The 12,504-nt window shown below is 42.1% G+C and overlaps 1 protein-coding gene across 6 annotated transcripts in view; it reads right to left on the reverse strand.

Moving 5' to 3' along the window:
- Positions 1-1,845: 1,845 nt before the first annotated feature.
- Positions 1,846-12,504, reverse strand: part of LOC311105203 (transcription factor COE3) — a gene marked incomplete at both ends in the record, with an annotated part of 72,323 nt that continues 61,664 nt past the window's right edge. For 2 of the 6 annotated variants that reach the window (XM_084147264.1, XM_084147262.1), the window contains 6 exons: positions 1,846-1,877; positions 3,203-3,292; positions 3,528-3,716; positions 3,824-3,995; positions 4,112-4,177; positions 8,821-8,909. In XM_084147264.1, coding sequence (XP_084003390.1) covers positions 1,846-1,877; positions 3,203-3,292; positions 3,528-3,716; positions 3,824-3,995; positions 4,112-4,177; positions 8,821-8,909 — 638 coding nt within the window. Of the gene's footprint in view, positions 1,878-3,124; positions 3,293-3,527; positions 3,717-3,823; positions 3,996-4,111; positions 4,178-8,820; positions 8,910-12,504 lie in introns of all 6 variants that reach the window. The other 4 variants (XM_084147260.1, XM_084147259.1, XM_084147263.1 and 1 more) reach the window with 3 other exon arrangements.

Here is a 12,504-nt window from a genome sequence, read left to right on the forward strand (position 1 = left end):
CTGAATCTAAATGGCTAGAAACCCCCATGGATAGAGTGGGCTCTTACAGGGGCAATCATGAACAAAAGTGTTCTGTGTATTTTATCAATGTCATATTTCAGGTAAAGATAACAATTGAAGCAATCCACAGGCATCAGCAAGTTTTTGTAGTTTTTTACTCCAAATTTTTTATAAAACATCACTTATTAATTTCTGTTTTCATTCCACATTTTTTACATTTTGAATTTTTGTTCCCTGTAAACACATTTAAGCTATGTGGCAGAGTCATAAGTTGTGAGTAAAAATGACTTGTATACATTCTACAAAACAGAAAGAAAATACAACCACAAATGGAGTTCCTTCCTCCAAGGTTGTCCTTCATGCACATTGTTTCTATTGTATCTTAACAACTATCATATGGGTCACAAACGATTTATTTGACAATACAACCAACAAAGTTTTCTCTGTATAGATAATTTAAAATCAATATAAAAATAAACAATGAAGTTTGACTTCCCTTTAAAAAATGGACAGAGAGTCTTGACAGAGTAACAAAACTTTGAAGATATGTGAAATATATGGACATTGCATTTTATCAAATACAAAAAAATCATGAACGCAACAGTTCTTGGCTGAAATTCTCTGTGCTGCATCACTATTAAGGGCATGACGATTAATACATACATAATGAAAAGCAATATACAAAATTTCAGAGATAAATACAATATTTATAGTTGATATGTTACAAAATGTCCCTCAAGTGAGCGCAAGTGTGTATTGGAATGGAAATATGACAATGAACTACTTTCGATTTTAGAAGGAGTTTAAATTTGCTTTAAATGTTGTTGTAGATCTAAAAGAACATGGAAAAAAGACAGATGTATAAATATTTAGCACAATTTTGGCAATATCACAATAGTCTACAAGTTTATAACCACATATAAAACACATAACGGGATTTGGAGCTAGAAGGAAGAGGATGGCGCTCGTCAACAAGAAACATACTTCACAGTAGCCTAGGAATGCATTAATATACAGTGCTAGCAAAAAACGTTTTAAAAAACATGGCAAAACACACTTGCTTAAAAGGAAGCTCTAGACATGGAACAGAGCCAGGCGTTCTACGTACGCCAGTGTACTTGTAGAATTCAAGATAATTTTCACTTTCGAATATGAATTTCTAGCTACAATAAATTACAAATTTCATTTAAGATGTATGATTGAAACATTATACAATCTTACCCAGCCCCACCCATTTACTTGCATTTGATGTATTTTATGATTGATTCCTACATTATATATTTCATATATTTTCCAGTTGAAAATCTTAAACCTTCTTGGCCCCACTGTATTTTCTCACACATAAAAATACAAAAGGTCACATTATAAGACGCACAATTGTGAATCTATTGAAAGAGAGTTAAAACAAAAAACAATTTCTGAGGCAAACAAGTTCATAGGTAAATGTACATCAGTGTTTACATTAAAACAAAATGGTGAGTCCACAGAGTTCCTTCCCATATGGTTCACTGGACATAGCCAAAGCCAAAGTTCCACCCGATAGGTATACAAAATAAACACCCCATCGTCCTTTGTCTTCTTCGAGGTTGATCAAATGGAAAAATATAAGCAAAAAAAATCTAAAATCATTGAGTTCTTAATGAAATGCTTTGTCCACATGTTCAAATCTTAACTCTTGAAATACAGTCTTTTAAAAGAAAATCATGTTTTTATCTTCATTAAAAACAGAATAAGCTGTTGACTATATCCTCAGTATTATAGATTACACCAGTGTCTTTGCTGTGTGATAAAGGGGTGTCCTGTAGCGTGCTGAGTAGACTGGTGCTTGAGACGATGAAAGTGCATTTACATTGGAGGTACAACCAGACCGGACATAGCTGGAAAAAAAGAGAGTGAAAGAGAAATTGCATTAAGCACATTCATCTTATCCAATGTATTCAATTGGATAAGCAAAACATTTAGCTATTTACATCAAATAACTTTAAGAATACGTTATGTTATGATGTTGTGAGACTCTGTGTGTATGAGTGTGTGCATGTGTGCCTGTGTGATCCATGTGTGTGTCTGTGTGGTGTGTCTGTACATGTATGAGTGCACACCTCTCTAACAGGACAGTTTCAAAAGCCTCCCTCTTGCTCTGACATTTCAGGCCCCAGCAGGCCAGCGTGGCTATGTGTGATATTCCTCCTGGTGTTGAGGTAATGGCAAACAGTGAACCAGACTCCCAGGAGAGACGGCCCTGCCGACCGTGGAACAACAACACGGCCACTACCCACAATGCTGTGCTTCAACCCCCTCCCTCGTCACTCAAAGACTCTCCTCAGACTGACTCCCCTCACACTCAAACCATCCGCCATACTGAGGATGGAGCCACTACATTACACTTCTATTTCCACATTCACTACACTAGTCCCATTTCAAAATCATTATCCATGAGATTAGACAGAGATCAAAGGTAGTTTCGATTCTTTTACCCAGACAATCTGCTAGGATATCATTAGCAACTCTACCTTATACAGAGACTTGATATACTCAGTATTTCACACATTCTGAACAATTATGTGGCTAGTGAAGTGACAGGATGAAAAATCATTGCACTGCTCTCAGTGTATTTGTAGTGTCATGGTTGGAATGCTTTTAAGTTTGCCAGCACAGATGATGGCAAGGCATTGCTCATTAATTTCTGCACAACATGTATTAATAAGTATGATCGTGTAGCAAGATGAACTTTAATTTCCCACTTCATTAAGCTCAATGTTATTAATCTTGGGGCACACGCTACGGCTAAGCTTGTTTTCAAAGCAATCATGTTGGTCATGACACACGCACAAAACCTAATAAACATAATTACTAAAACAATTCTGGGAAGGTGTTTTCCTTAGACCTCGGACTATATAATTTGCTATACTGGATGGGTTGTGTGTGGTGTGTTTGCATGCCTGCTTACGTGCATGCATTTGTTCATGTGTGCGCGAGTGTTTGCTTGTGTGAGTGTGTGTGTGTGTGTGTGTACAGTACATGTGTGTGCCCTCATGCTTGCTTGTGTATTTGAAAGTAAACTCAAAGGTGTAAATAATAAATTGTAGCCAGTTAAAATGCATATTTGTAATGATTAGTCCCTCACCAAACCGGACAGAGGCATGAGCCGCGGTATCTGCCCAGTAGTCCGAAGGGAAGGGATGAGGGGGTGAGGGGGGCTCACCTTGCAGTCCGTTGCCATTTGCGCTGGTGCAGGAAGGGGGTGGGGAGGCTTGGGGTCGGACCACAGGGGCGAAGGCGCTCTTTTGTTTAACTGCAGACAAGATATGGGGGGGTGGGGGGGGGGGGGGTAAGAACATGCTATCGGACTAAACTGGGCTGTATTCAGTGAGGTGAAACGTTCAGAACATTGCCGATAGAAATGTAAAGAATAGAGCTAACATGATTTCAATTCTCTACCTGACAGACAAGTATATCTGCCCTACACAATACATTTCTATCTGAACCTTGTGTAACTTTGCTCCCTCCTGAATGGCAGCTCTACTCACTTCCATATGGAGAGTTGGCAGAGGATCCATTGAGGAACCCAGGGGAGCTGGGCACTCCCAGGTTGGACATGCCAGAGTTCCCGTAGCCATTCATACTGTTACTGACAGTGTTGTAGCTGGACTGCTGTGGGGTGCTGCTGGTGATGTACCCTCGTGGAGACGCACTGCTGGTGTTCCGGCTGTAGCCTACTGAATAGGAGTAAGAGGATGATGGGGTGATTAGAGGTCTATAGGATTCATTCATTCTTTCATTGACTGTGAATGACTCTTGACCACTAAGCATTATTTCCACCTACCCTGGTCGTTTCCCTGTGACTCGGACACGTTGACGGCTAGCTGGCTGCTGAAGGAGTTGACTCCCATCATGCCGTGGGAGGCTGTGTTGGCGAGGGAAGGGATCTGGTTGTGGGTACGGGGAACGCTGTACAGGGCCTCAGCTATGTCCGCTGCCCTCTTCAGAATGATCTCCTGTGAACATGGAGGTAGAAGTTAGAGTTATTGAGCTACTCTTTTGCCCTCAGACATCCATTATGGTTGCTTCGTTTCAAATGTTCTGTAAGGTGTGTGTGTGTCGGTCTGCATACTTGGTTATTGTGGGGCATTCCATACAGTGCTTCAACAAGGTCAGCTGCTCTCTTCAGCAATACCTCCTGATGAAAAAAAGAGGAAAGACATACATTATTGAAATGCTGATGACAGACTAAAGGTCAATATGACACTTCATGACACTGTTCAACAAACACCATGACATGTAATGTAACAATAAGAGGTATTTAATAGGTGGGTAAATAAACGTGGCCCTGTATTGAGAGGCACCAACATTGCATTAGGCCACCAATTCTTCTCTCCTCAGAACCACTGGGTACAATGAATAATGTCCCATCTCTTAATTAAACCACCATAGGCCTTAAAAACAACACCTCACCCTCTAATTCTGGGCTCACGTTTGCACAAGTGTTCAGCACTTTAGTCTCCTTTCTTCAGAACAATAAAGTGAATTAGCTTGGGTTAATCTAGTTCTGCCGTAATGACACTAAGGAATTTTTCAATTAACCTCTGACTGGCTGTTGTAAAGGACTTCACAAATGACTTCCCATTCAGCGAGAGCTGGGTGCTTGTGCCTCTGGGACATGGATGCATGGGATGTAGTCTTGTCCATGTCTGCATGCTTACCCCTGCTTCACAATAAGGATTAGTCATGTTGCTTTGGCTCTTAACACTGAAATGAGTTGGCCCTGTATCCTGTTCCCTACTCTACTTCAGAATAGGTTGGCTTGTTAGTGTGCTTTTATCTGCTCTTTGAATTGAGCACTTAATGAAATCCTTCATGGAGCACCACAGTGCTTTGTTTAGCGTGATGCTCCAAGCAATATGTTAGGAAAACCATCTCCTCCATTTAGGAGCATTTATTCTCACAAGAAAAAAGCTTGAGATATTGATGTGGGGTTTTATTTAAATGCTTGTTTACTGTCACCTGCTGTATTGCAGCAGTTTGTTGACTTTCTGTCAGAACCCTGGTTAAAAGCGATGCAAATCTGTCACTAGAAACATCTCAGATTGCGCTTGTTTTCTTCCCACATTGCGTGTTTTCCTTCGCGGGCCTCAGTAATTTGTGTGAAGTGTTCCATCACTTGGCAATAGCAATCTGGGATTAAGACAGCAGCTGCCGTAAATGAATGTAAACACAGCCATCGTGCCTTCAAACAGCGGCCTCCAAGACTTGGCCTGTGTTTCCAAGGCAGCGTGTATGGAGTGTGTATGGAGTGTGTGTGGGCCTCCTTTCATCCTGAAGAGCCATATCTTCCTGAAGTCCTTGATTTATCAAGATGAATCGCTGTAGAAGCCATGCTAAGCCAACATATAGCTTAATCCACCAAGTTACCGCATGGGTGGCTCTCTTTAAAATGGGCATTTACCTCTGAAATTGGTGTGTATGCTCAACGGTGCATGCATCTAGTTTGCATACAAATAAAGAATTATGGTTGTCGTGAGGCAGGTACACTAAATGAGAGGACCAGCTGTCTTTATGTGTTCTCATCAGGCAGAACAGATTCCTCTCTCGTTCACTGAGTGAGATAAAGTGTAATTTCTTTGTTTCTTCCTGCAGTTAATAATTACCAATAATCTATTCTATCATATTTCAAGATCTTCTACATGCCTCTCAATTTCAAACAACAATTCAAGCAATTAAGACTGTCACGTTTGCAAGCCATTTTTCATTCTCTGAAAGCCTCCTCTCCCTCCTTGTCCATATGGTACTTTACAGCAGCAACATAAGGACAGCTTGGGAAAAAGAGAGAAAACGATATTGCCTCTCATCCTTAATCTGTCGTTTACCGCGTGGCGTCTTAACTAACCAAGCTCACTCGCAGGGCTATGCTTAAGTGGTGGCCTAGTCATATCCCAGGATGATGGGAAGTGTGGTACACAATCAACCACGGAGTTTGTTTGGTTTCCGACTAGACACTTTCACGCGTATCGGCTCACGCTGTGAATACGATTAGCACCGAATGGTGTTCTGGGGGCATTTCCATGTAAATCTGGATACTGCTTCAGCATATAATGTAATTGCCATTCTTGTCATGGAGACATACATATCAGAGCACCATGTTAAATTGAAAACAATTAAAGCCCATAGATGATCTCCTTTGTTTTGTGACAAAGGCATGACAGCTTTTCTGGTATTCCTTGTTTTACATGGTAGCCTAAAACTTGTCTAAATGCAATCCTCCACATGCTAGATTAGCAAGGATTGTGTATTTCTATTTATGTTATCACAGTTAATAAAAGGGGGCCCAGGTTATGTAGCTTTGAGTGTTAATATCATTATAAAACTGTAAGGCAATTACCGTGCTAGCTCTAGCCTGAATACATTCAGAAGGATAGGGCCCTTAGATGTAGAATAGTCATTCATTTAAATACATTGGTAATTGCTTGACATGAACACATTTGTAATATTCGTTTTCTCCTTGTGGATTACACAAAGAATTGGAAAATAATAGGTTTGTGTTTATTTTGGAAAACAAAGAAAGAAGCGAATGCAATCAACTTAATAATAAAACAATATTGGGTTTATGCTTTTAATTTAGTAATGAATCTAATTTGTTACAGAAGAAAAGAGAAATTGAGTGTGGTATAATGTGATATCCAGTCTATTTGTCCATTACTGCCGCAGGGCACAAAATGGTATTATAAATTGTCTTCTTTATATGATGAATCGAAAATTGTTTTATAACAAGATCTTAAAAAGGAGGGTGAATTCCGAAGTCTCTGTTCACTTAACGCCATGCCCACAAACCAATCTCCTTTCGCATCACTTGACTGCTCACACTTATTACTTTCATATTCACTCTGGACTCTGCATTGGATTTTTATATCGCTGCTCCTCCCATAGGGTCAGTCTGTCATCTGTAATGTTGTCTTAAAATTACGAGGCAAACTTCAATCAGAGCACGCTTCCCCCTTTTTTCTCGGTGTAGCAACAATATTAGCGTGCATCCCTTGCAATCCATGAGCACGCCCATATTGGCTTTCTGTCTCCTCACAATTACCACGTGTCTTACTGGTCCTGGGGAAAAGGATGATGGAAATCAATAGCGCCGTAATATTATCAACTGGAGGGTGAAGTCATTGAGGGAGGGGGGCCCGGTGTCGATTTGCCTATCTGCTAATGCATACTTTGCCTCCTCCAGCTTTATCTCCTTTTTATAGTCTCTCCGCCTCACCTGCAGCCTGTAATGGCTGTTCTCTTAACGCCGTCTCCCTTCTTGTTCCAAATGTACATGCCATCCACCCTGAGGCTCGTATATTGGGAGTGTGCCGTTGACCCCTCAAGGCGACCCTCAGATGGCAAGCTTAACAATGATGAATCACTCTGTAGGATCATTTACATGGCCCCATGAACCCCATATTTGGGTCCATTAGAGAGCAAATCAAATATTTATATTATTTATTGGAAGTGCAGGGTTTCATCTCACTCTGAGATTGGGCCATGTGAGGGCTGGGGGGACACCCTGCTATCTTAAGTAACCACACTGAGGAAACTCATCTCAGATTGAGTCAAAAATTGTTTTATCGCCAAAACACATTTTGTTCTCCAAGAAGAAAAAATGGATGCTGTAATAAAGTATGCATCACAATATTCTTTGTTATGTTCAAATTGTAGATTTTACAGAGATGTACTGACTAAATTGAGTGTGTGAAGACGGAGAGACACCGGGCAGGGAGACTCGCAGCCATAAAAGCTAAGTGAACCTTTCCTTTGGTCTTTCAAATGTACTGTTGAAATTAGAGTTACTTTCATGTCCAGGTGTTGTTTTGAGTCTCCACGGGGACCAAAGTCTAATTGAAACACTTCATATAGTGCACCAGAGACTGCAGGCTGCGATGTCGTATATATCTTCCTATTGACTTGGCCCAGTCGTCCATACTACACCACACAGCCTGGTCATTATTAAATTGTCCGTTGGACGTTAATGATATTGCAGTGTTGCATGCTGGGCTTTAATAGATAAGGTCTTAAAAGGCTTTATGGTATTATTAAAACTCTGAGGTGGTCACCAATTTACTGCATGCCAAGGGAGTCTGTGCAAACTAATCAGTCATAATATTACATTTGACGCATATGGAATGCCAGTTATACCAAATGGGAATTAGCAGGATCGCAATCAAATGAGCAGAGTAATAGATATTATCAGTGGAAATGGAAATACTGAGGAATCAAAGAATGGCTGGAATATTGTTGTCACGAGCATGTGGAAATCAAGACCCTTTCAACTCCTTTACTGAGTTATAAAGAAAACAGTGAGACCTAACGCACAATAACGTGTCACTCTGGCCTTATTAGCCACACTAAGACTGGGGGGGTTTATGAGTGTAGAGTCATGTAAACAACAGATTAAACCAAATGGAGCTGTGGAGAATGAAAGGAAAACATGAGTGGGGTAATGACGGCCCAGACGACCAGTAGATTACCATCTCTACAGACTACTGGAGAGGAAAGACGTCTGATTGAGCTATTTTGCCACACAGAAAGTTTACCACACGCCTGCCTGCCCTCTCTCTCCAGTCACTGAACAAATACATTCCCAAATCAATGCTACATGGATGCACCAGTGTGTGTGTACTGTATTTATTTTTGGTTAAAAGGTTTGATCTTCTTTTGATGTTGTTTTGTTTCTTGGTCTTTGATGATGTTGTTGGGTTAGCAGCTGTGGTGTGTGTATGGTGTTGTTTGTTGTGTCTATATGGTGTTGTTATGTCCATTTCTGTGAAGATGAGATGTAGCACTGACCTTTGGTAACCTCTCAGGGTCACCCGGGTGCCTGGGGATGACCTTCTGCAGCCTCTGGAACCCATAGTCGATGGTTGGTTCATTGAGGGCTGACAAAAAAAAATCCCAATGGTTAGACAATGTGAAGTGAAATAACGGCTCTGTTAACCAATGTCTGCAATGCAAAGCAACTAGCATGAAAACTCTATCACAAGTGTCACAAACCCCCTCCATCCAGTTAAATTCTTCATTTAGCAAAATAGCCATGATGACATGATGGAGTACATCAGTCTAGAGCAGGTCTCATATCTCTCACAGGGCCCACCTCTTTTTATCTCCATGGGAATATTGAGTGCAAATGACATAGTGGGGTGTGTTAATCTAACCAAGCTTTAATAATCTGTGAAAGGCCTGTCCACAAATTGATCTAGCGTGAGTTGCTGTCACTCCAGCGCTGCACCTACTGTACCACCCCGCTGCTCTGCTGAAATACTGCAACAGATCACACAGAGCGATCAATCTCACCCACCCCTCAAATAGTAATCTGGAGCAGTGAACCGTATTGGCTATGAATCAGAGGCACAAAGTAAATGAATCATAAGCCAGACTTTGGTAAGGCTAAGGCGTTTTATGTCTGACAGTCATAATGGTTAATTTAAGGCTTCCTTAAAGCTCTCGCTGATTCTAAACAATCATGTACACCCGTAGGCCAGGGGGAAGGAGGGAGGGAGGGGAGGGCAAGGAACGACTTAATAGAGAACATCACTTCTCAATGTAGATATCATTTTCAGCAGAGTAAATCAGACGAGCGCGGCGGTGCTTCATAAATCAATGGCTTTCTGTGGAGACTAATAAGAGCTGCCTGCCTCTATTCATTGTTCAGCCTGTAATTTGGTCCATCACTCATTACTCAGCATGTAATTTTGGCATTAACGCAGCAAGGCTCGCTCAACCTGCTGAACCACATGAAGGCTAACGCCACACGTACAGCCAGGGCCACTGACACACCGACCAAGAAGGCACTGGTGCCAGCAGACACACACACACACACTAGTACAGGCTACTGATCAATGGTACAGGGCTGTGCAATGTGCACTACCAACATGATATCATAGGAAAATGTCATCCTGGCACGTCTTTGCAAAAAGGTCAAATGTCACAATAGCTGAAGTTTTTCTCAATACATTGCAGTCAATAGGAAAAGATGTCACAGGACTGACATTTTTCTCAATACATTGCAGTCAATGGGGAAAGATTAGTATTACAGGGTTTATGTTTTTCTCAGTACATTGCAGTCAATGGGAAAAGATGAGTATCACAGGGTTGATGTTTTTCTCAGTACATTGCAGTCAATGGCAAAATATGTCACAGGACTGACATTTTTCTCAATACATTGCAGTCAATGGGAAAAGATGAGTCACAGGGTTGACGTTTTTCTCAATACATTGCAGTCAATGGGAAAAGATGAGTGTCACAGGGTTGACATGTTTCTTGTTTATCTCATGTCTGTCTCTATCTCACTCTATACCTCATCTTTACCCCCCCTCATTCTCTTCTCTCTCCCTCCCCCTTCTTTCACCCCCTCCACCCTCTCACAACTCTCCATCTCTCTCCCTCCTCCCCCTTCCATTACCTCTCCCTCCTTCTTTCCCTCCCTCCACCTCCTCCTCATCTCTCTCTCTCTCTCTCTCATTGCTCTCTCTGCCTCTTCCTCCTCTCTCTCCCTCCTTTCTCCCACAGACAGGACGACAGACAGGGAGACAGACAGGCAGACACAGACAGACAAACAGACAAACAGACAAACAGACAGACAGACAGACAGGCAGGCAGGCAGGCAGGCAGGCAGGCAGGCAGGCAGACACGCACAGACAGTTTCAAGTTTCAAGTCAATCCCCCCAAAAAATGGAATTGTTTTAAGAAGGTCATACAAAGGATCATTTAGCTTTTTGATTTAGAATTTTAAGACCCCTTGAAGTCTCCCCCCCCAAAATATATAAAAAAATTATTTGCTGAAAAATATTTTTGTGCTTCACTGCTATTAGCCCATACAAACGCATTGAATAACAGATTCACTACATGGAACAACAGATATTCCCCCCAAAAAAATCAAAAGGAACTTTTTTCTGAAGTGTCTGTCCCTACCCGAAACCTAGACACAAACCTAACTCTAATCGTTACCCTAGCTTAATATCAACTCCCGGCTCAACCCTAACTCTAAACCTGACCCTGACCCTAACCTTAACCCTCACTTCATCTCCTTATCTTGGCTCAACCCTTCCGCTGATATCACTCAACCCTAACTCCAAGAGCTGAGCCAAGATGTGGAGGTCTAGGGTTAGGGTTATGGCTAGGGTTAGGATTGAGCTGGGATTTGGACATGAAGCTATGGTTAGGGTTAGCGTTAAGTTTAGGGTTGAGTTTAGAGTTTGTCTGCCTGCCTGCCTGCCTCCCTCCCTGCCTGTCAGTGAGTCTCTCTCTCTCTCTCTCTCTCTCTCTCTCTCTCTCTCTCTCGCTCTCTCTCTCGCTCTCTCACAGTGCATGCTGGGAGTTTTTTGGAGTTTGAGTGTTTGGTGTGGAGGGCTCTGTCCTAACTTTCATTGGTCTTTTCTTTCAATTTTTTTGCGATCCGGGAAAGTTTGTAAGATCAGTACAACATGCTATGAAAAATGAGGGACATGGTGTCCTCTCTCCCAGGAAACGGTTTAGGTTGAGGAAGTGGATCACAACCGTGCGTAAAGGTCTACCTTCAGACACCGTTTAGATGAAAGTTTTCCCTCTGGCACTGGGGCTTTTTGAGCTTTGCTATTGGTCTCTTTCTTTACTGGCTTTTCTCCCACTTCTTATGGAGACTCTTTGGGTAGGCTCGCTTAATATTAATGGTGCCAGAGATGCGGGAAAGAGGAGTGTGTTGGGTGAATATGTCAAACAAAAAAAAGTACAGGTGTTGTTTCTGCAGGAGGCGCATAGTGATGTGGTGAATGAAGTTGATTGGGGGCTCTGGTGGAAAGGGGCAAGTGTGCTGAGCCATGGGACAAATGTTAGTGCAGGGGTGGCAGTCATTTTTGTACTGGGTCTGTCTGTAAAAATGTGCTCCTCAAAAGAGGTGTGTAGGGGTAGACTGCTTGTAGTAAAAGCAGAAATTAACAACAGGGGTTTTGTCTTTATAAACGTGTATGCGCCTAACACAGGGAGAGAGAGGGGGCTTATATTTGGGTGTCTTAGACAGGAACTCTCACAGGTATCGCCTGAGGAGACACTGGTGGTCAGCGGGGACTGGAACTGTACGATAGATTTTACAAAAGACAGAAATGGGGAGGAGCCTCATTCAGGCTCAGTGGGGGTGTTAAGGGACATCATTAATCAGTTTGACCTAGTGGATGTTTGGAGAACTAGACATCCCAACACAAGACAGTATACATGGGTGAAGGTCTTTAGGGCTAGGGTGAGTGCAGCCTGGCTTGATCGATTGTACATGTCCAGGAATCAGAGCAATAGGCTGTTGGGCGCTACCATTCTCCCGGTGGGTTTTTCGGATCATCACATAACCATCACTCGGCTGTCTATTTCACCAGGTCCTCGGCAGGCATCCTTTTGGAAGTTTAATGTAAAGCTCTTACAAGATGCCACTTTTTGCTCAGGTTTCCAGACTTGTTGGGGAAAGGTGGGGGCAGTGAAGAGAGGAGTATGAGTCTCTGAGTCAATGGT

This window comes from Coregonus lavaretus, assembly GCF_964263955.1.
Source record: "Coregonus lavaretus genome assembly, chromosome: 1".
In the NCBI taxonomy this organism is placed as follows: Eukaryota; Metazoa; Chordata; class Actinopteri; order Salmoniformes; family Salmonidae; genus Coregonus; species Coregonus lavaretus.